At 41.2% G+C, this 21,933-nt stretch overlaps 1 protein-coding gene across 2 annotated transcripts in view; it reads left to right on the top strand.

Moving 5' to 3' along the window:
* Positions 1 to 1,735: 1,735 nt before the first annotated feature.
* Positions 1,736 to 21,933, top strand: part of LOC106577483 (stromal interaction molecule 2) — a 105,546-nt gene continuing 85,348 nt past the window's right edge. For both annotated transcript variants that reach the window (XM_014155506.3, XM_014155505.3), the window contains exon 1: positions 1,736 to 3,251. In XM_014155506.3, the coding sequence (XP_014010981.1) occupies positions 3,119 to 3,251 (133 nt within the window). In that variant the 5' untranslated portion in view covers positions 1,736 to 3,118. The remainder of the gene's footprint in view (positions 3,252 to 21,933) is intronic.

Below are 21,933 nucleotides of genomic sequence, written 5' to 3'. Positions count from 1 at the left end.
TACACTACCCAATGCAGTCAATGTCTCTTGAGTTCAGGGGACATCAATCAATCATAGCATAGTTTTGTTTTTCAATGCTCATTAAATTAAAATAAAGTAATGAAACCTAGATCAATTTTGACTTTACCTCTGTAGTATTGTATTCAGACTCATTAACAGACTCATTATTCCTTAGCCCTTCGCTAAGAAGTAACATATGTATGTAACATATGGCCCCTAGATGTCTGTTTGACAGCCTACATCCATTCTGCAACAGCAGTAGAAATTTGGTCATGCATTTTGCATCGTCCAACATAATTAAATGACATTTCTTTTTGGATAGGGTAAATATTTGGATGTGGCGTACTGTACTTTGGCAGCTCACCAGAGCAATGAGCCTGAGGAGTCAGTAGGCAGAATCAGTAATTGACAGGTAGCAGCACTGAGCACCTAAACATTATCTGCCCCCCAGCCCACCCTAGCATCTGCTCTGCCTTTGCTTTGGCTGCCTTCCCCCTATCCATTCTGTGTGCTCGTATCAAATTATGCTGTTCCTCTTTTTGCTGCCCTCCTTCTTTCCCAGTTATGCTAGTCCCTGCGGCTTCGTCATGCCTGGTACAACTGCCACCTGTTTACCCGGACTCCCGGAGCCTTTCCTGCTCAATGCTCCCCCGGGGGCAAGTGACTTCTTATCAGCCACCCTTTGTTCTCCCTGGTCTGGACTAGCCACCAATGTTGGGTCCCTTGTTGTTGAAACGATGCTCTACAGGAGCAATGTGCCATCATCAGCCCATGACTGCCATCCCATCCCATCCGTCATCACTCTGGCACTGGCCGTTGTTGAAAGATTTCATGTAGATGGCACTATCAGGTTGCCGTCTCACTAGGTGGCAGTCTTAGGTATTAATATAACATTTGTAAACGTGGTCCAGTTGATAGTAATGATACAGTTACTGGAATAGTGGACCAAATGTATTAATTTCAATGTCAAAGAAGCATCCAAGAAAGCATATATTTATGTGTTTGAGGCTATAACATGAACATCTAGTTTGTCATTTGCCATTACTTCAATTTATAGAAGCATATGCATGAGTCAATACTATTAGTCTATTAAAATGTATAGCCTAAATGGGGACACATTGAGATACCATAATAGCATACTGTAGCCTGGTTCCCGGCACAGCCAGAAGAGGACTGGCCACCCCTCATAGCCTGGTTCCTCTCTAGGTTTCTTCCTAGGTTTTGGCCTTTCTAGGGAGTTTTTCCTGGCCACCGTGCTTCTACACCTGCATTACTTGCTGTTTGGGGTTTTAGGCTGGATTTCTGTACAGCACTTTGAGATATCAGCTGATGTAAGAAGGGCTATATAAATACATTTGATTTGATTACCAGTTTTCTTAAAACCATGAATGCAGATGTATTGGAAATAACCCAGAAACTGAGGGTCAGAGCCATATGAGGCTCTGGTTAGCAGAGGTGGCCAATATGCTGTTTGAAATATTCTGTCATCTGACTAAATCTAAATATCCTGTTGCATGTAGCCTAGCCTGCAAATGCATGCCACTTGCCTTATCAATAAAGGCTTGGGACACTTTTCCCCGCGACACACATGTTCAAAAATGACAAAGGGGTGCCTCGAGCAACCAATCACACTCTGCCATGTTGGGACAATCTGGCCAATGGAAGTGCTCAGCAAAGAGGAAACGTTGGATGATTCGGTAGTTGTCAAGCCATGGGGACTCTGGGGAGCAATACAAAAAGGGAAGTGGAAAACAATCAACCGATCTGAGCATCCGCGTCAACGTGACGTGCAAACTCCCCCGTAATGTTTGAGGAGAATTCCTCTGCTTTTTGGATGCAATTCAGCAAAGCGACAGGCCCCTGGGGAAACCCAAATGTTTAAACCAAATGCCAGTTTCTGCGGCGTGGACTTCCACAGTGTTCAACTACAACAATACTTATTGTATCCGCTACAGACCCACTGCCGAGAAACAGAAGATAAATTGTTACAATTCCTCAACCCAGCGTAAATGTCCCCAAAACATCAGGGAGATAATAAATGTGCAGTGGCTGATGTCAAGTGATTTGCATACTGACTTCCGCTCCATAGTTTTAGTGTCTGCATCAGCCGGTATGCAATGCAGACGCCAGGGGAAGCAGACAAACAGATGTTGTCAAACGAAGACATGAATACCTGACATGAACTTTTAATCTAAGTTAAAAGTAGGTGAACGTTGTGGACGCGGTGGAGGAATTGAAGGGCGATAGAGAGAAGCTGCTGATTTCCTTTTTTTGCGGAGTGGATTTGCTACATTCATATGAGGGGGTGGACCTCTGACTGCGTGCTCAATATGCTGAAAGCAAGCCCGATGTGTGCATACTGTATGTGGGAGTACAGAGACTATTTTGTCTTAATTCAATCATGAGGATCGGGATACATTGCATTTTAAACCGCGTTGGATACAGTTTTTTTCTTGGCAGCAAGCTATAGCCTATTTATTTATTATTATTTTTTTTACCAGACAGAAGATTCCATACTATCCATTTGCACTTTTTTTTTTTCTTTTGAAGTTGACTTTAACAAAATAGACTACCGGTTTGCCTCAGAGCTAGCTACCTTTTAAATCGTTTTTATAAATCTGATATATTGATCCTTAAGGAACACATGAGGGGAATCTATTGACGTCTAACGTTACTTCGTGGCATGTCACACAATGGTGTCATTTTCGGATGGAGTTTTGAGGTCCTATATCTTCATTTGAAGTTCTGAAAACTTGAATTCGGCTAGATCATTATTTTTGTAGACAGGCCTAGATTTCATTATAGATGCCAATAGTGGAGCATTTCTTTGTTACACCAACAGATCCTATAGACTATTTTGCTGTTATAGACCACATCATATGAGTATAGCTAAACACTGCTGGGTTTTTTTAAAGTTGGGTGCATTTTATCTAACAACTGTTGTGTCTGACGTTCCATTCTTGTGACTCGACACATTCGAATATTTCTGCCCAAAACGTAATTCTCCACATAGTCTTGGCACCCGACTGAATCCTTGGAGAAAGCTTTCCATTTTGGCATAGCCATCGTTTGATTTATCATCCCTTCACACGGAAAACAATTAGTGGCTTCCCTCACGATGACTTACTTATACCAAGCAGTGATTTTATTGCTACGTGGACTCGTCATCTCTGCGGTACTGGGATTGGAAAGCAGCTACTCAAACGATATGTTGAATCGTGCGTCTGATGCCGCAATTGTAGCCTCTACAGGTAAGCGTGATAATCCAAGACACACTGTTGCCTAATATTCACGCATGTTTACCGCTTCGCTTTCTCAGAGGAATGCCACGCACAGTCCTTCTGGAAAACTGACTTCCCCGGGAGTCGCCAGTCACCTTTTTTTGCATTGCCAAGTAATGCCGGCACGGCAGGAATGCACGATTTCTTCATAGGGAACGACCGACCAACCGATGGAGCGCATCCTTTACTGTAATTTTGCTTGTGTGTAACCTTAAACTTCACACCTCCAGGGTCCGATGATTTTAGAGTATGTGAGGGTATGCGGCCTGAAGCAACTATTTTTGACTGACTAATGTAAAATGGGAGTAGGCTACCTAGCCACTGTAGACTATATGTCCATGTGTTTGTTCACACGGGCTGGCCTGAGTGAGGCATAGGACAGCTTAATCTCTTATAAATCACCTTAATTCCGTAACAACTGAGCATGGCTGAACTAAATCATTGGCAATGGTGCTATCAAGCATATAGTGCTGACCTAAGATCAGGTCACCACTGTACACTGCGTGTACAAAACATTAGGAACACTGACCAGGTGAAAGCTATGATCCCTTATTGAGGTCACTTGTCAAATCCACTTCAATCAGTGTAAATGAAGGGGAAGAGACGGGTTAAAGATGAATTTAAGCCTTGAGACAATTGAGACATGGATTGTGTATGTGTGCTATTCAGAGGGTGAATGGGCAAGACAAAAATATTTAAGTTCCTTTTGAACGGGGTATGGAAGTAGCTGCCAGGTGCACTGGTTTGTGTCAAGAACTGCAACGCTGCTGTTTTTTTTAACGCTCAACAGTTTCCCTTGTGTATCAAGAATGGTCCACCACCTAAAGGACATCCAGCCAACTTGGCACAACTGTGGAAAGCATTGGAGTCAACATGGGCCAGCATTATGGAATGCTTTCGACACCTTGTAGAGTCCATGCCCTGAAGAATTGAGGCTGTTCTGAGGGCAAAAGAGGGTGCAACTAAATATTAGGAAAGTGTTCCTAATGTTCTGTACACTCGTTGTATAAACACCTTCATTATGATCTAACTGGCAAAACTGATCCTAGATCAGCGCTCCTAAGACGCTTTAGGAACAGGCTACTGGCACAGGTCTCAGTCAAGGTTACCCATCACCCGAGCTGAGTGTAGTTTGGCGAACCACCACTTCCTCCTCACGGCTCCAAATTCAACAGCTGTTAATCTAATATCAGATCAGGATGGTGTTTAACAGTATTGTGTCGCTGTCATCTGATTATGTTGGTCTGGTTCATGCCCTCACGGGACAGGAGCCTATGGGATAAGTGAGGAACAAGCAGCCAGCTGAACAAAAGGCCTTGCTACTGGGGTGGACCCCATAATCCCCATGCCAGGGTTAATATAACGACTCCTAAACAGTCACTTTCACAGAACTCCTGATATGAGTGGCAAGGCAGTCACTTTCACACACATGCTGATATGAGTGGCAAGTCAGATTAAGTAGTAATGGCTTTATATGAAAGAAGAACATGATTATTGGGTAACTAAGAGCACAGATAAGTGGGGTCACAATAAGTGAGGTCTGGAATGAGGCAAGCTACAGTAGCTTCATGGCTTTTCACACATTTGGAGCCATGTCAGAATAAAGACATCAAGTGCTCCAAGTGCTCTTTTCCACTGAATAGTATGAAGGCGGTCAAGTGCATGAGCTCCCAAAAAATCAGTGTTCAGGCCCCTGTGAAATATTGGAGGTTGGTATAAGCAGGGGAATCATCCATAATGGTTGACAACCTACAACACAGAAATCGACCAGTGGAGCTTGTTGACGTTTAAAACTTCTTCAGGATTGGTGGGTCCCCTGCGGGACGGTTGAGCTAACGTAGGCTAATGCGATTAGCATGAGGTTGTAAATAACAAGAACATTTCCCAGGACATAGACATATCTGATATTGTCAGAAAGCTTACATTATTGTTAATCTAACTGCACTGTCCAATTTACAGTAGCTTTTACAGTGAAAGAATACCATGCTATTGTTTGAGGAGAGTGCACAGTTTTGAACATGAAAAGTTATTAATAAACAAGTTAGGCACATTTGGGCAATCTTGATAACATTTTGAACAGCAGTGCAATGGTTCATTGGATCAGTCTAAAACATACACTGATACCATCTAGTGGCCAAAATCTAAATTCCACCTGGGCTGGAATAATACATTATGGCCTTTCTCTTGCATTTCAAAGATGATGGTACAAAAAACAAAAAAACAAATGTGTGTGTTATATTCTCCTACATTCATTTCACATTTCCACACACTTCTAAGTGTTTCCTTTCAAATGGTACCAAGAATATGCATATCCTTGCTACAGGCAGTTAGATTTGGGTGTCATTTTAGGTGAAAATGTAAGAGTTTAAAAAAATATATTTTTACCCCTTTTTCTACTGTCTTGTCTCATCGCTGCAACTCCCGTACGGACTCGGGAGAGGCGAAGGTCAAGAGCCATGCGTCCTCTGAAACACAACCAAGCCGCACTGCTTCTTGACACAGCGCACATCCAACCCAGAAGCCAGCCGCACCAATGTGTCAGAGGAAACACCGTACACCTAACGACCTGGTCAGCGTGCACTGTGCCCGGCCCGCCACAGGAGTTGCTAGTGCGCGATGAGACAAGGATATCCCTGCCAGCCAAACCCTCCCTAACCCAGACGACACTGGGCCAATTGTGCGTCACCCCATGAGCCTCGCGGTCGTGGCCGGCTGCGGCCTGGGCTTGAACCCAGGCCACGATGCAGTGTCTTAGACCACTGCACCACCCGGGAGGCCCCTTAAGAGATTTTAAGATAATGGAGGATGATTCGTTTTTATGATCATGGCCTTATTTCTATTACAGCAAATTGGATGACTGTCATTCATTTTCCATTCACCCAGCTCAATGTAACATTGATAGGTTTAAGCTAATGCATGAGACTCTAATTTTCTCTATACCCATCATGAGGTTGCTACAACCTAGTCTAGGAATGACATTTTACAATGTAGGTGCACAGGTTGAGAGAGAAATTAAGAGTAATCAAGGTGACAGACAGTGACACATTCAATACCGCCTTGCACACTCTTCTTGCCTGCATCTAGTTGATCTAGGGAGTAATCATTAGTCCAACAGTTGCAAATGAGAGTTTATATTGGACAAATGCAGGTATGTTTATCCCCGTTTCTTTTGCTTCCATTTAAGAAAGGTTTTTCAACAGAATCGGCGGAATGAATACACCACAGATCATACGCAAACACAGTTCACTTTCATAGCAGTCACATACAAACAGCATAAACATTTTGCTTGTTGTATAATTCCTTCTCTCGTCTTCGCGCTCTCCTCCTCTCAGCTTTTCCCTTCGCTTGTGGACTTCAGTGTACAACACATCAGCTGTCTGACTTGACAAAAAAATGTTTCCTTGCCAAACCTTCATATCAAAACTGCTAAACGCAGCACACAGCCTACATTTTTGTCACCATATTAGCTAACGTCATAGTCAACATAGCTACTAGAACTAATGCATTAGTAAACCCACTACAGTTTAGCAGTTACACTGGCGGGCCCTGGTGGCAATAAATTAATAACACCAAACGCTTACCTTGACTTGGAAGAGTTTCAGTGTTGGATAGCCATAGCCAGTTAGCTAACATAGCATCCCTCTCTGTTTGAGCCAAGTGTTTCAGTAGGCTAAACTAGCTGCATTCACTAGCAAAGTAAAAGTGAAAAAAATGTATTAAACAAAATAAAACTAGCTTTAAACTATTGTCTTTCTCTCTCTTTGAGTCAACTACTCACCACATTTTATGCACTGCAATGCTAGCTAGCTGTAGCTTTCAGTACTAGATTCATTCTCTGGTTCAATGATTGGGTGGACAACATGTCAGTTCATGCTGCAAGAGGTGATACTGTAGGTTGGATGAGCTTCCACTGAAATAGACCCAGTTAGATGAATTATGGTTATCAGGTTTGAGTTCAACAGTTGTCATTAGAAGTCTGCTTCTTCTCAGGAGTCAGTCATTCTCATCCAGAGCAAATAGATAAGGCCTCCATAGACTAACCTTACTTTAGGGGACTTCCATTAGTTCCTGTTAGTTGATAAGGATCAGTGATGACATATGAGATGAAAGAGGCTCATTTCTGCAGAACGTACACTTGTCACGGTTGAAAAATTACTGGATAAGAATTGTCAAAACATAAAACTAGGCCATGAAATGCATGATACATTTTGTTTGTTTTTTCTCGCACATGCAAGATAAGCCTTGACACCCAGTCTGAAAGTTTTCAATACATCTATCTCTAACTTCTGAAGCTATTTGTGAAAGCAATAAATACTTAATTTAGACAGCGCATATACATTTACAGCATGCCTGTCCATTTTAAAATGACAAAACCGGGGCCTTAAAAATAAAGTGAGAGAGAAATTGATCAATAACGTGAAAGCATCCTTGACTTTTCCACAACATCAACAGTGGAGCGTGATGACTGATTGCATGGTAGTTGGGACTCTGTTGGGTTTTCCTCCCAGTGGACCTTGTACTTTTGTAGGGCTAGTGTGTGTGGGTGTGTAAAGGGAGCTGGTTCGTAGCTTTGAGATAATAGCCTCAATTTTTCCATCTGGCCCATTTGAGAAGATCACCTGGCCTTTTTGCACTGCTGTCCTCTAAAAAAATCAAGTCTGTGTGTGTGTGTGTGACTGGTTGTATTTCTGTCACGTTATTGTGTGTGAGTATGCATAACTGGGGTACTGTATTTGTGCTGTGTGTTTGTTAGTCGTTGTGAGTGTATGTGTATTGAGTGAAAATGTGGTTATGTATACATCTTCAGGCAATGACTGTGAGCTCTGGGTTAATGAGTGTAGTGTGTGTGTGTGTGTGTGTCTAAGTATGTACACGTTTACTTATGTATGGATTTTTCCTTTAGGCATTGGCATGTGTGTGGGCCGCTATATAACAGCATGTCCTTGGCCTGAAATGGCCTCTGGCCGCAAACAAAAAAATGAAGGAATTTCCTGTGGTCCAGCAGATGGGTATCGTGTCCCTGCTGTAAGGGAAAGGTTGCGGGTTCTAGCCGCCCCCTTCTGGGTTGTTAGGGGTCATATGGTGAGGGTGCAGGGTTTACGATTTGGCGTCTAAACCTTCTGCAGACCTTACCCAAGGTTGTGTGACTGGTTTGACGTAGCCTCTTTTCAGAGGAAAGGGGGAAGAGGAGAGAGGATTTGGAGGGAAATGGTCACATAGGGCCTACATACAGTTGAAGTAGGAAGTTTACATATGGTTTTTCACAATTACTGACATTTAATCTTAGTAAAAATTCCCAGTCTTAGGTCAGTTAGGATCACCACTTTATTTTAAGAATGTGAAATGTCAGAATAATAGTAGAGAATGATTTATTTCAGCTTTTATTTCTTTCATCACATTCCCAGTGGGTCAGAAGTTTACATACAGTCAAATAGTATTTGGTAGCATTGCCTTTAAATTGTTTTAGGGTCAAACGTTTTGGGTAGCCTTCCACAAGCTTCCCACAATAAGTTGGGTGAATTTTGGCCCATTCCTCCTGACAGAGCTGGTGTAACTGAGTCAGGTTTGTAGGCCTGGCTCGCACACACTTTTTCAGTTCTGCCCACACATTTTCTATGGGATTGAGGTCAGGGCTTTGTGATGACCATTCCAATACCTTGACTTTGTTGTCCTTAAACCATTTTGCCACAACTTTGGAAGTATGCTTGGGGTCATTGTCCATATGGAAGACCCATTTGCGACCACGCTTTAACTTCCTGACTGATGTCTTGAGATGTTGCTTTAATATATCCACATAATTTTGCTTCCTCATGATGCCATCTATTTTTGTGAAGTGCACCGGTCCCTCCTGCAGCAAAGCACCCCCACAACATTATGCTTCCACCCCTGTGCTTCACAGTTGGGATGGTGTTCGTCAGCTTGCAAGCTTCCCCCTTTTTCCTCAAAACATAACGTTGGTCATTATGACCAAACAGTTCTATTTTTGTTTCATCAGACCAGAGGACATTTCTCCAAAAAGTACAATCTTGGTCCCCATGTGCAGTTGCAAACCGTAGTCTGAATTTTTTTATGGCGGTTTTGGAGCAGTGACTTCTTCCTTGCTGAGCGGCCTTTCAGGATATGTCGATATAGGACTCGTTTTACTGTGGAAATAGATCATTTATACCTGTTTCCTCCAGCATCTTTACAAGGTTCTTTGCTGTTGTTCAGGGATTGATTTGCACTTTTCACACCAAAGTACATTCAGCTCTAGGAGACACAACGCGTCTCCTTCCTGAGCGGTATGACGGCTGCGTGGTCCCATGGTGTTTATACTTGCGTACTATTGTTTGTACAGATGAACATGGTACCTTCAGGCGTTTGGAAATTGCTCCCAAGGATGAACCAGACTTGTGGAGGTCTATACTTTTTTTTCTGAGGTCTTGACTGATTTCATTTGATTTTTCCCATGATGTCAAGCAAAGAGGCACTGAGTTTGAAGGTAGGCCTTGAAATACATCCACAGGTACACCTCCAATTGACTCAAATGATGTCAATTAGCCTATCAGAAGCTTCTAAAGCCATGACATCATTTTCTGGAATTTTCCAAGCTGTTTAAAGGCACAGTCTTCTTAGTGTATGTAAACTTCTGACCCACTGGAATTGTGATTTAGTGAAATAATCTGTCTGTAAACAATTGTCCTAACCGACTTGCCAGAAGTATAGTTTGTTAACAATTTGTGGAGTGGTTAAAAAACTAGTTTTAATGACTCCAACCTAAGTGTATGTAAACCTCCGACTTTAACTGTATCCTCAAAGTCCTGTGTGGCCCAGTCACCTTGGTTGCATTAGTAGGGATCATTACAGCTGACCTCACAGACATGGGCCTTCATCACTGTGTCGGAAACAAATTATGTTTTGCAGTTCAAGGAAACTAAGATGAGAATGAGAATTGAAGAAGGATGTGCTTACGGTTAGAGCAGTTCTTTAACTAATGATTGCACAGACCGCCACACCAAGCGTGGTTAGATGAAATGTCATGGGGCGAGCTCATGAGATTGTATACATGGTGGACTGACTGACATGTCTTACCACTTGGTCGTTTTATGGTTTTCCAGTGTGGTTATGGTTGTTTGTGGTTAGTGATTTAAAAAAAGCCTTTCTGGGATGAGAAGTGCTTCATTTCGGACAGTTGGTGGATGGCTCACACCTGCTAAACTTATGTAGCTGAAATAACTTATTATGCAGTACATTCGGAAAGTATTCAGACCCCTTCACTATTTCCACATTTTGTTACGTTACAGCCTTATTCTAAAATGGATTGTGTTCTTGGGGACCTTCAATGCTGCAGAAATGTTTTGGTAATCTTCCCTATATTTGTTCCTCTACACAATCCTGTGTCGGAGCTCTACAGAAAATTCTTTTGACTTTTTTTCTGTTTTTGCTCTGACATGCACTGTCAACTGTGGGACCTTATATAGACAGGTGTGTGCCTTTCCAAATCATGTCCAATCATTTGAATTTACCACAGGTGGACTCCAATCAAGTTGAGGAAACATCTCAAGGATGATCAATGGAAACAGGATGCACATGAGCTCAATTTCAAGTCTCATAGCAAAGGGTCTGAATACTTTTGTGAATGTGATATTTCAGTATTTTCTTTTATGTTATACATTTGCAAAATATTCTAAAAAACAGTTTTCGCTTTGTCATTATGGGGTATTGTGTGTAGATTGATGAGGATATTTTTTTTGAATAAGGCTGTAACGTAACAACATTTGGATAAAGGGAAAGCGGTCTGAATACTTTTCGAATGTGAAAGCTTGAATCTCAGTACAAGTCTGCAAATGTTTGAAGTTTATGCTGGTGAAACTACGGGACTTACCAAAGATGCTGAACAATATATCAATGTTTGTCCTTTTAAAACATGCTAATGAACATAAAGAGTACAATACGTCTCCTTATGTTTGGGAAGAGGGGGGTGTAAGTGAGTTTCTCTGGTTGGTTGATGGCTGGGGCTTGCTTGAGTGACAATGTGTACGTGGACTTCCTCACTTTTAAATGCCACTGTGTATTTAGCTTGTTTAGCGTTTCAACAAACAAAGCCCTTCCTTCTGTCTCCCAGAAAGGAACACAGAGTTCTGAAATGATGCGTTGGGAATATGACAGTCCTCAAGAGAGAGACTGTACCATCATCATCTTCTTTTACATAAGCTTTCATTGGACTCTTTGAAACCCCTGTCTTTACTATAACAGGTTTTATGAGTGGGTTACTCAAAGATGGAAATTTGCAACATTTAGAAGAGGCTGAAATAGTTTTAAGGCTATTTTTAGTGTTTGTCCCTCAAAATTGTTAGTAAAAGCCAACTAAAAGCCTGTGAGTTTGGAGAAAACCCACTTAGTGCACGGTGGCCACCTCAGTATTGATATGGTTATCTTTCTGAACAGAGTGGCCGCATTAATAAGGTGATTTGTTTGAAAAGGAAGGTAAACATTTGCCTGTCCCCTAGGGCTTGTTGACTCTAACTCTGAAGTGCACCAAAAGGCGTTGGAACTCAGCATTTGCATTTTCAGGATGCTTATTTTATTTGACATTTCTTTAGCTTCCCTTTTTCTTTTCTACCAAAATGGAGACACTACACTTAAGGAAAACCAGGCATTATCTGCTGCAGCAATGACTGGGCTACAGAGTGAGTTCCCAGGTTCAGTTTAGGGTTCCAAGTGACAGCATGACGGTGCGAACATGGACTGCCTCACAATTCCGTGGCTTTCTGTGTATTTAGCTCCTTTAGTGTTAAAATAAACAAACCCAATCAGTCTCTAAAGAGAGGAATATGCCATTTTTAAGTGATCCATCCGGAAGAAACTAACACTTGAAACAGAATTAAAACATTCTGTTCCACCACACAATGGTATCAAATCGAACTCTGCTTCCATCTACTGCCATCAACGCAATACCTTTGAAACGTTAACTCAGAGATACACTCTCAAACTAGTGTCTTGAACAACCCCTTGTCTAAATTTCCATACTGAATGCAATTATTGTAAGTCACTCAGGTTTAGGGCATCTGCTAAATGACTAAATTACATATACTGTAAGTTACCCCCACCCTCTCCCTGACTCGAGAGTCCATTCATTGAGACAGTAACATAGGCCTGGAGTTTCACGTCACTCCATCAGACTGTCTGCTCTGCTTACCCTAGACAGCTTCTTCCGATCTTGATCAGGGGCTGTGGGGTTGTGAGCCACCCCTATTAGGGCCAGAGTCCAGGCCGAATGGAACCAGGGTGTATTTATAAAGACCTCAGTAATTTTTTCCAATAAGAGAGCCGCCTGGTGTTTTCCTTTCTGTGGTCCGTTACTAAGCGCGTCGGAACTCCGTGATGTCGGCGGAATCCGGGTCGGGATGCATGGGTGACCCGATGGTGACACGGACACAGACTCCGAGTGTTCCTCATAGCTGGGCTCTGGCGTCATGGCACCGACTCGACTTTCAACCGTTCTTGCTGTCTGGAGAGATAATTGGACTTTAATGGCTTACTTTGGCCCCCTCTGCTTCTAATCACTCAACACGCTGCCATCAGGACAGCTTTAGATGAGACATAAGTATGTGCATAAACATTTAATTAACATGTTCTTAAACATGTAAATATTAACCATTGATTATCTTCATATGACCTGATTAAGGATGTTGGCTTTCAGATATTGTATGTAATTGATCACTGCAATGAATAACAGTGAATCCATGAATAGAGGACATCCTATATACTTCAAGTCAGCACCCATAATAGAAGTCACATGTAAATTCACTGTGATCATCTCTCACTTCCCAACAGTCACCCAGTGGCTGGCTCTGTGTGTCTGGGTTTCCTTTACCATGAAGTCTCTATCAGCAAGTTTACTCAAAATAAAAAAACGGAAATATCTTTTACATATGTATTCAGACCCTTTGCTATGAGACTCGAAATTGAGCTCTGGTGCATCCGGTTTCCAGTGATCATCCTTGAGATGTTTCTACAATTGGAGTCCAACTGTGGTAAATTCAATTGTTTGGACATGATTTGGAAAGGCACACAGCTGTCTATATAAGGTCCCACAGTTGACAGTGCATGTCAGAGCAAAAACCAAGCCACGAGGTCAAAGGAATTGTCCGTGGAGTGTCGAGACAGGATTGTGTCGAGGCACAGATCCGGGGAAGGGTACCAAAACATGTCTGCATCATTGAAGGTCTCCAAGAACACATTCTTAAATGGAAGATGTTTGGAACTACCAATATTCTTCCAAGAGCTAGCCGCCCGGCCAAACAGGGAAATCGGGGAGAAGGGCCTTGGTCAGGGAGGTGACCAAGAACCCGATGGTCACTCTGACAGAGCTCCAGAGTTCCTCTGTGGAGATGGGATAACCTTCCAGAAGGACAACCATCTCTGCAGTACTCCACCAATCAGGCTCTACAGTCAAGCATGGTGGTGGCAGCATCATGTTGTGATGTTGTTTTTCAGCGGCGTGGACTGGGAGACTAGTCAGGATCGAGGGAAAGATTAAAAGAGCAAAGTACAGAGCAAAGTACAGAGAGATCCTTGACGAAAACCTGCTCCAGAGCACACAGGCTGTCTTACTGGGGCGAAGGTTCACCTTCCAACTGGACAACAACCCTGAGCGTACCACCAAGACAACACAGGAGTGGCTTCGGGACAAGTCTCTGAATATCCTTGAGTGGCCCAGCCAGAGCCCGGACTTTAATCCGATTTGAACATCTCTGGAGAGACGCTCCCCACCCAACCTGACAGAGCTTGAGAGGATTTGCAGAGAAGGATGGGAGAAACTCCCCAAATACAGGTGTGCCAAGCTTGTAGTGTCATACCCAAGAAGATTCGAGACTGTAATCACTGAGAAAAGGTGCATCAACAAAGACCTGAATTTTTGCTTTGCCGTTATGGTGTATTTTGTGTGTAGATTGAGAAAAAAATATTCAATAAATTTTAGAATAAGGCTGTAACATAACAAAATGTAGAAAAAGTCAAGGGGTCTAAATGGTTTCCGAATGCACTGTAGGTCACCAGCTGTACTCTACTGTACTTAACTTCCTGCTGTGAGTGGCCTATAAGCACCAGTCAAAGCAGAGGAAACTGGCCTCAGCTGGCCGGCAGACAGGTCAACCCACAGGGCTTTTGTTGTTCCTTTCCGGCACTCCACAAGGTGTTGATCCCTGAGCTGGTGTCTGCTCAACTCCTTCCTTCCTTCCTTCCTTCCTTCCTTCCTTCCTTCCTTCCTTCCTTCCTTCCTTCCTTCCTTCCTTTTGTGATGCGGGTACGCTCCCTGAAGGACACACACTATTGACAAACATGTAAACACACTAACACACACACATTCCTTATACTTCTTATACACACACTCATACATGCTGGCATATTTTTTTTAGATGGTGTGGCACAGGTCATGCATATGTTAAGACATATCTTTGAAAATATATATCATAATTTATCAACCCTACAAGCAATACAAGACTATTATTATGGTGGGAGATTATAATGCGGTTTTAAATAACTCTATGGACCGTAAAGGAAATCACACTACAAACTATCACCCTCAAGCACTTAAGGAAATCACGAATGTCATGGATACATTGGAACTAGTGGATATATGGAGGCTTAAATATCCTGACCTAAGGACATATACATGGCGGAGGCTTAATCAAGCTAGTCGTCTTGATTACTTTCTTATGTCATTCTCTCTGGCACTAAAAGTTTTAAAAGTGTTGATAGGGGACAGAATGCTGTCAGATCATCACATAATTGGCATATATATTACTCTTACAGAATTTACATGTTGGCGAGGATATTGGAAATGTAATCCAACCTATTGGATGATAACTTGTTTTTAACTAGGACAGAAGAATTTATAACTGACTTTTTCCGACATAACATACAGTTGAAGTCGGAAGTTTACATACACCTTAGCCAAATACATTTAAACTCAGTTTTTCACAATTCCTGACATTTAATCCTAGTAAAAATGTCTTAGGCCAGTTAGGATCACCACTTTATTTTAAGAATGTGAAATGTCAGAATAATAGTAGAGAGAATTATTTATTTCAGCTTTTATTTCTCTCATCACATTCCTAGTGGGTCAGAAGTTTACATACACTCAATTAGTATTTGGTAGCATTGCCTTTAAATTGTTTACCTTGGGTGAAACATTTTGGGTAGCCTTCCACAAGCTTCCCACAATAAGTTGGGGGAATTATGGCCCATTCCTCCTGACAGAGCTGGTGTAACTGAGTCAGATTTGTAGGCCTCCTTGCTCGCACACACTTTTTCAGTTCTGCCCACACATTTTCTATGGGATTGAGGTCAGGGCTTTGTGATGGCCACTCCAATACATTGACTTTGTTGTCCATAACCTCTATGGGACCGGCGGGACGAATTCGTCCAACCTACGTAACAGCCAGTTGAATCCTGTGGCGCAATATTCAAAACCTTTGAAATGCTATTACTTCAATTTCTCAAACATATGACTATTTTACAGCTATTTAAAGACAAGACTCTCGTTAATCTAACCACACTGTCCGGTTTCAAAAAGGCTTTACAACGAAAGCAAAACATTAGATTATGTCAGCAGAGTACACAGCCAGAAATAATCAGACACCCATTTTTCAAGCTAGCATATAATGTCACAAAAACCCAGAAGACAGCTAAATGCAGCACTAACCTTTGATGATCTTCATCAGATGACACACCTAGGACATTATGTTATACAAAACATGCATTTTTTGTTCAATCAAGTTCATATTTATATCAAAAACCAGCTTTTTACATTAGCATGTGACGTTCAGAAAAAGCATACCCCCCGCAAACTTCCGGGGAATTTACTAACAATTTACTAAATTACTCACGATAAACGTTCACAAAAAGCATAACAATTATTTTAAGAATTATAGATACATTACTCCTCTATGCACTCGATATGTCCGATTTTAAAATAGCTTTTCGGATGAAGCACATTTTGCAATATTCTGAGTAGATAGCCCGGCATCACAGGGCTAGCTATTTAGACACCCGGCAAGTTTAGCCTTCACCAAAATCAGATTTACTATTACAAAAATGGTCTTACCTTTCCTGTTCTTCGTCAGAATGCACTCCCAGGACTGCTACTTCAATAACAAATGTTGGTTTGGTCCAAAATAATCCATCGTTATATCCGAATAGCTGCGTTTTGTTAGTGCGTCCCAGACACTATCCGAAATGGTAAATAACGGTCGTGCGCATGGCGCATTTCGTGAAAAAAAAATTCAAAATATTCCATTACCGTACTTCGAAGCATGTCAACCGCTGTTTAAAATCAATTTTTATGCCATTATTCTCGTAAAAAAGCAATAATATTCCGACCGGGAATCTGCAATTAGCTAAACAGCCGAAGGAAAATACTGCACGGGGTCGAATCGGGCACGCGCCTAATTCCATTGTCCTCTGATGGGCCACTTGGAAAAGGCGATAATGTGTTTCAGCCTGAGGCTGCCTCGTCATCGTTCAGGTTTTTCCCGGGCTCTGAGAGCCTATTGGAGCCCTAGGAAATGTCACGTTACAGCTAAGATCCTGACTCTTCAATACACAGAAGCAAGAACAACAACACCTTGTCAGACAGGCCAGTTCCTGCATGAAACCTTCTCAGGTTTTTGCCTGCCATAGGAGTTCTGTTATACTCACAGACACCATTCAAACAGTTTTAGAAACTTTAGGGTGTTTTCTATCCAAAGCCAGTAATTATATGCATATTCTAGTTACTGGGCAGGAGTCGTAACCAGATTAAATCGGGTACGTTTTTTATCCGGATGTGAAAATACTGCCCCCTAGCCCAAAGAAGTTAAGCCATTTTGCCACAACTTTGGAAGTATGCTTGGAGTCATTGTCCATTTGGAAGACCCATTTGCGACCAAACTTTAACTAACTGACTGATGTCTTGATGTTTTTCAATATATCCACATAATTTTGCTTTCTCATGATGCCATCTATTTTGTGAAGTGCACCAGTTCCTCTTGCAGCAAAGCACGATGAACATGATGCTGCCACCCCCGTGCTTCATGGTAGGGATGGTGTTCTTCGGCTTGCAAGCCTCCCTCTTTTTCCTCCAAACATAACGATGGTCATCATGGCCAAACAGTTCTATTTTTGTTTCATCAGACCAGAGGACATTTCTCCAAAAAGTACGATCTTTGTCCCCATGTGCAGTTGCAAACTGTAGTCTAGCTTTTTTTATGGTGGTTTTGGAGCAGTGGCTTCTTTCTTGCTGAGTGACCTTTCAGGTTATGTCGATTATAGGACTCATTTTACTGTGGATATAGTTACCTTTTGTACCTGTTTCCTCTTGCACTTTTCACACCAAAGTATGTTAATCTCTAGAAGACAGAAAGCGTCTCCTTCCTGAGCGGTATGACGGCTGCGTGGTCCCATGGGGTTTATACTTGCGTACTATTGTTTGTACAGATGAACGTGGTACCTTCAGGTGTTTGGAAATTGCCCCCAAGGATGAATCAGACTCGTTGGAGGTCTACAATTTTTTTTTTCTGAGGTCTTGGCTGATTTCTTTTGACTTTCTCATGATGTCAAGGAAAGAGGCACTGAGTTTGAAGGTAGGCCTTGAAATACATCCACAGGTACACCTCCAATTGACTCAAATGATGTCAATTAGCCTATCAGAAGCTTCTAAAGCCATACTTTTATGGAATTTTCCAAGCTGTTTAAAGGCACAGTCAACTTAGTGTATGTAAACTTCTGACCCACTGGAATTGTGATAGATTATTTCACTTAAAATTCACTTTGTCTGTAAACAATTGTTGGAAAAATGACTTGTGTCATGCACAAAGTAGATGTCCTAACCGACTTGCCAAAGCTATAGTTTGTTAAAAATAAATTTGTGGAGTGGTTGAAAACCAAGTTTTAATGACTCCGACCTAAGTGTATGTAAACTTCCGACTTCAACTGTAGGTACAGCAGATGCCCTTATTGTATGGGACACTTTTAAATTTGCCTTTAGAGGCCATGCAATTCAGTTCTCATCTTTAAAGCAAAAGCAATTTAGCTCAAAAGAGTCCATATTAACAAAGGAAATTGAAGGACTAACAGTACAGATAAATTGCAATAAAAGCTGTACCATGGAGGCTCAGAATAAGTTAGAGGAAAAACAAAGTGAAATGGAGGAACTTATTCAAGAAATATCACGTGTAGTATATTTAAAAAATAAAACGAACTGGATGGAATATGGGGAACAATACATCAAATTAATTTTTAATCTTCAACATATAAATGCTACCATGAAGAATTCACTGAAACTTGTTACAAATGACAGAGTCACCCATGATTCACCAAATGATATTTTGAAAACGGTAGTAAAGGACTTTAAGCATATGTTTTCATTTGTCTCCATCTCCACGAATTGTATGGATTTTTTTGTCTATTAATAATGTAAAATTAACAGCTCTACAGAATGACTCATGTGAAGGCCAAATTACAGAGGATGAACTTCTTGACGCAATTAAATCCTTTAAGTCCGGGAAAACTCCAGGGCTTCATGTTGTGGTATACCAAACCTTTTTTGATATACTCAGAGGACTAAATGGTAGATTATCAGACATTCAACAAGAAGGTCTGATTTCATTATTACTGAAACATGATCCAAGTGGTAAATTTAAAGATCCAGTCCGTTTAAAAATTAGAGGCCTCTTACAAAATGCTTAGTGCATAGAATTTAAAAGGTATTGTCGGATATTATTAATCCTAATCAGACAGGTTTTTTACATGGACGATACATTGAAGATAATATAAGACAAGTACTGGAAACAATAGAACACTATGAAAAATCTGGGAAACCAAGCCTGGTATTCATAGCTGATTTTGAAAAGGCCTTTGATAAACTATGACTGGAGTTTAAATATAAATGCCTGGAATATTTCAATTTTGTAGAATTTTGGTTAAAGTTATGTATAGTAACCCTATGTGTAAAATAGTACAGAAAGTTTTAAACTGTCAAGGGGAGTATAACAAGGTTGTCCACTATCGGCATGTCTATTTATTATTGCCATCGAAATGTTAGCTGTTAAAATCAGATCCAACAATAATATTAAGTGGTTAGAAATTCGTGGCTTAAAAGCAAAGGTGTCATTGTATGCTGATGATTCATTTTTTATTTTAAATCCATAATTTGGATCCCTCCACAGCCTCGTAGAGGATCTAGATAGCTTTTCTAACCTCTCTGGATGACAACCAAATTATGATAAGTGTACTATATTACATATTGGATCACAAACAAAACATAACTTTTACATTACCGTCTAGTTTACCAATAAAATGGTCTGACGGTTATGTGGACATACTCAGTATACAGTACCAGTCAAAAGTTTGGACACCTACTCATTCAAGGGTTTTATTTTATTTTTATGATTTTCTACATTGTAGAATAATAGTGAAGACATCAAAACTATGAAATAACACATATGGAATCATGTAGTAACCAAAAAAGTGTTAAATATATCCAAATATATTTTAGATTCTTCAAACTAGCCACCCTTTGCCTTGATGGCAGCTTTGGACACTCTTGGCATTTTCTCTACCAGCTTCATGAAGTAGTCACCTGGAATGGATTTCAATTAACAGGTGTGCCTTGTTAATTTGTGGAATTTCTTTCCTTCTAAATGCATTTGATCAGTTTTGTGACACGGTAGGGTAGGGTAGGGGTGGTATACAGAAGATGGCCCTATTTGGTAAAAGACCAAGTCCATATTATGGCAAGAACAGCTCAAATAAGCGAAGAGAAATGACAGTCCATCTTTACATTAACAAATCAAGGCCAATCAATCCAGAGAATGTCAAGAACTTTGAAAGTTTCTTCAAGTGCAGTCGCAAAAACCATCAAGCGCTATGATAAAACTGTCTCTCATGAGGACCGCCACAGGAAAGGAAGACCCAGAGTTACCTCTGCTGCAGAGGATAAGTTCATTTGAGTTACCAGACTGTGTGAATCAGGCCTTCATGGTCAAATTGCTGCAAAGAAACCAGTACTAAAGGACACCAATAATAAGAAGAGACTTGCTAGGACCAAGAAACACGAGCAATGGTCATTAGACCGATGGAAATCTGGCCTTTGGTCTGATGAGTCCAAATTTGAGATTTTTGGTTCCAACCGCCGTGTCTTTGTGAGATGCAGAGTAGGTGAATGGATTCGTTTTTGCTTTGTCATTGTGGGGTATTGTGTGTAGATAGTTTTTTCTTCTCTTCTCATCAATGTAATCCATTTTAGAACAAGGCTGTAACATAACAAAGTGTGGAAAAAGTCAAGAGATCTGAATACTTTCTGAATGCACTATATAGTGGGTCTGAAAAGAAACACAACACTCTATAACCCTACAATGGCCGTCAATGATATTGCACAAAGTGAACTCACTTCAACCCTACAAGGGCAACATGTTTTGACTTCCACCAGATCCCTATGCAAATTAGTCAAATGACGACGGCTGTGGATGTCTGGATGGAGCGTAGGATCGGAAGAAGAGAGGTGCTGGGTATCTGGGTTAGGCCATGCCTGTTAAGGGTGTTAGGTGGATTTTTGGATGGGGATAGCAATGCCCTCTAATATCAGGGACTTTCCCTTGGCAGAGGGGCACATGATGTGGTGTAGTCGGCGGCTAGGGGAGCGAGGGGAGGCGGGGTATGGGGACAGTGTGGATTTCTTAGGCATGCTCTCTGCCCCGTCTCCACTGTAGCTTGCATAGCTCAGCTATGCACATACACACTCACTCACTTTTCACGACTGAGCATACACAGGGAGAAAGAGAGGTTGAGTGGAGGGATGTTTTGTTGTGTTTGTCACTGTCATACAGTTGCATGTGCTACACGTTAAGGTTTATATATGTTTTCTAAGGACTGCTGTCTCACTTACTCAATGATGAGAGGAGTGTGAAAAAGAGAAGTTGTTCACTCAAGGCCCACATTTACATCCAGACTATAGTGGTTTGGAAACCGTGCTTTAAAACTGCTGTGTGCTCTGATTCCTTTGTGTCACTGGGTCACCACATAAGAAACCAACTTTACAATGCAGCAATAGTAATTATCTGTTGGAAGTAGTACAGTAGCTGTCTATTAAGAGCATGTAACATACTTAGGGTTGTAACATTGAGTCACTGCCACAATCAAATTCCATGTGACCGTTATGTCACTGTAACTAGGCGGGAGTTGTGGAAAAAGTACCCAAATGTCATACTTGAGTAAAAGTAAAGATACCTTAATAGAACACGACTCAAGTGAAAGTCACCCAGTAAAATACTACTTGAGTAAAAGTCTAAAGGTATTTGGTTTTAAATATACTTAAGTATCAAAAGTAAATGTAATTGCTAATATATATACTTAGCTATTAAAAATAAAAGTACAAGTCATTTCAAATTCCTTATATTTAGCAAACCAGACGGCACAATTTTGTTGTTTAAATTTTTTTTTACAGATAGCCAAGGGCACACTCCAACACTCAGACATAATTTACAACCGAAACATTTGTGTTTAGTGAGTTTGCCAGATCAGAGGCAATAGGGATGACCAGAGATGTTCTCTTGATAAGTGCATGAATTTGACAATTTTCCTGTCCTGCTAGCCATTCAACATGTAACGAGTACTTTTGGGTGTCAGGGAA

This window comes from Salmo salar, chromosome 18, assembly GCF_965601325.2.
Source record: "Salmo salar chromosome 18, fSalSal1, whole genome shotgun sequence".
In the NCBI taxonomy this organism is placed as follows: Eukaryota; Metazoa; Chordata; class Actinopteri; order Salmoniformes; family Salmonidae; genus Salmo; species Salmo salar.
The sequence above is the reverse complement of the archived record's forward strand: the minus strand, read 5'-3'. Positions and strand labels throughout refer to the sequence as shown.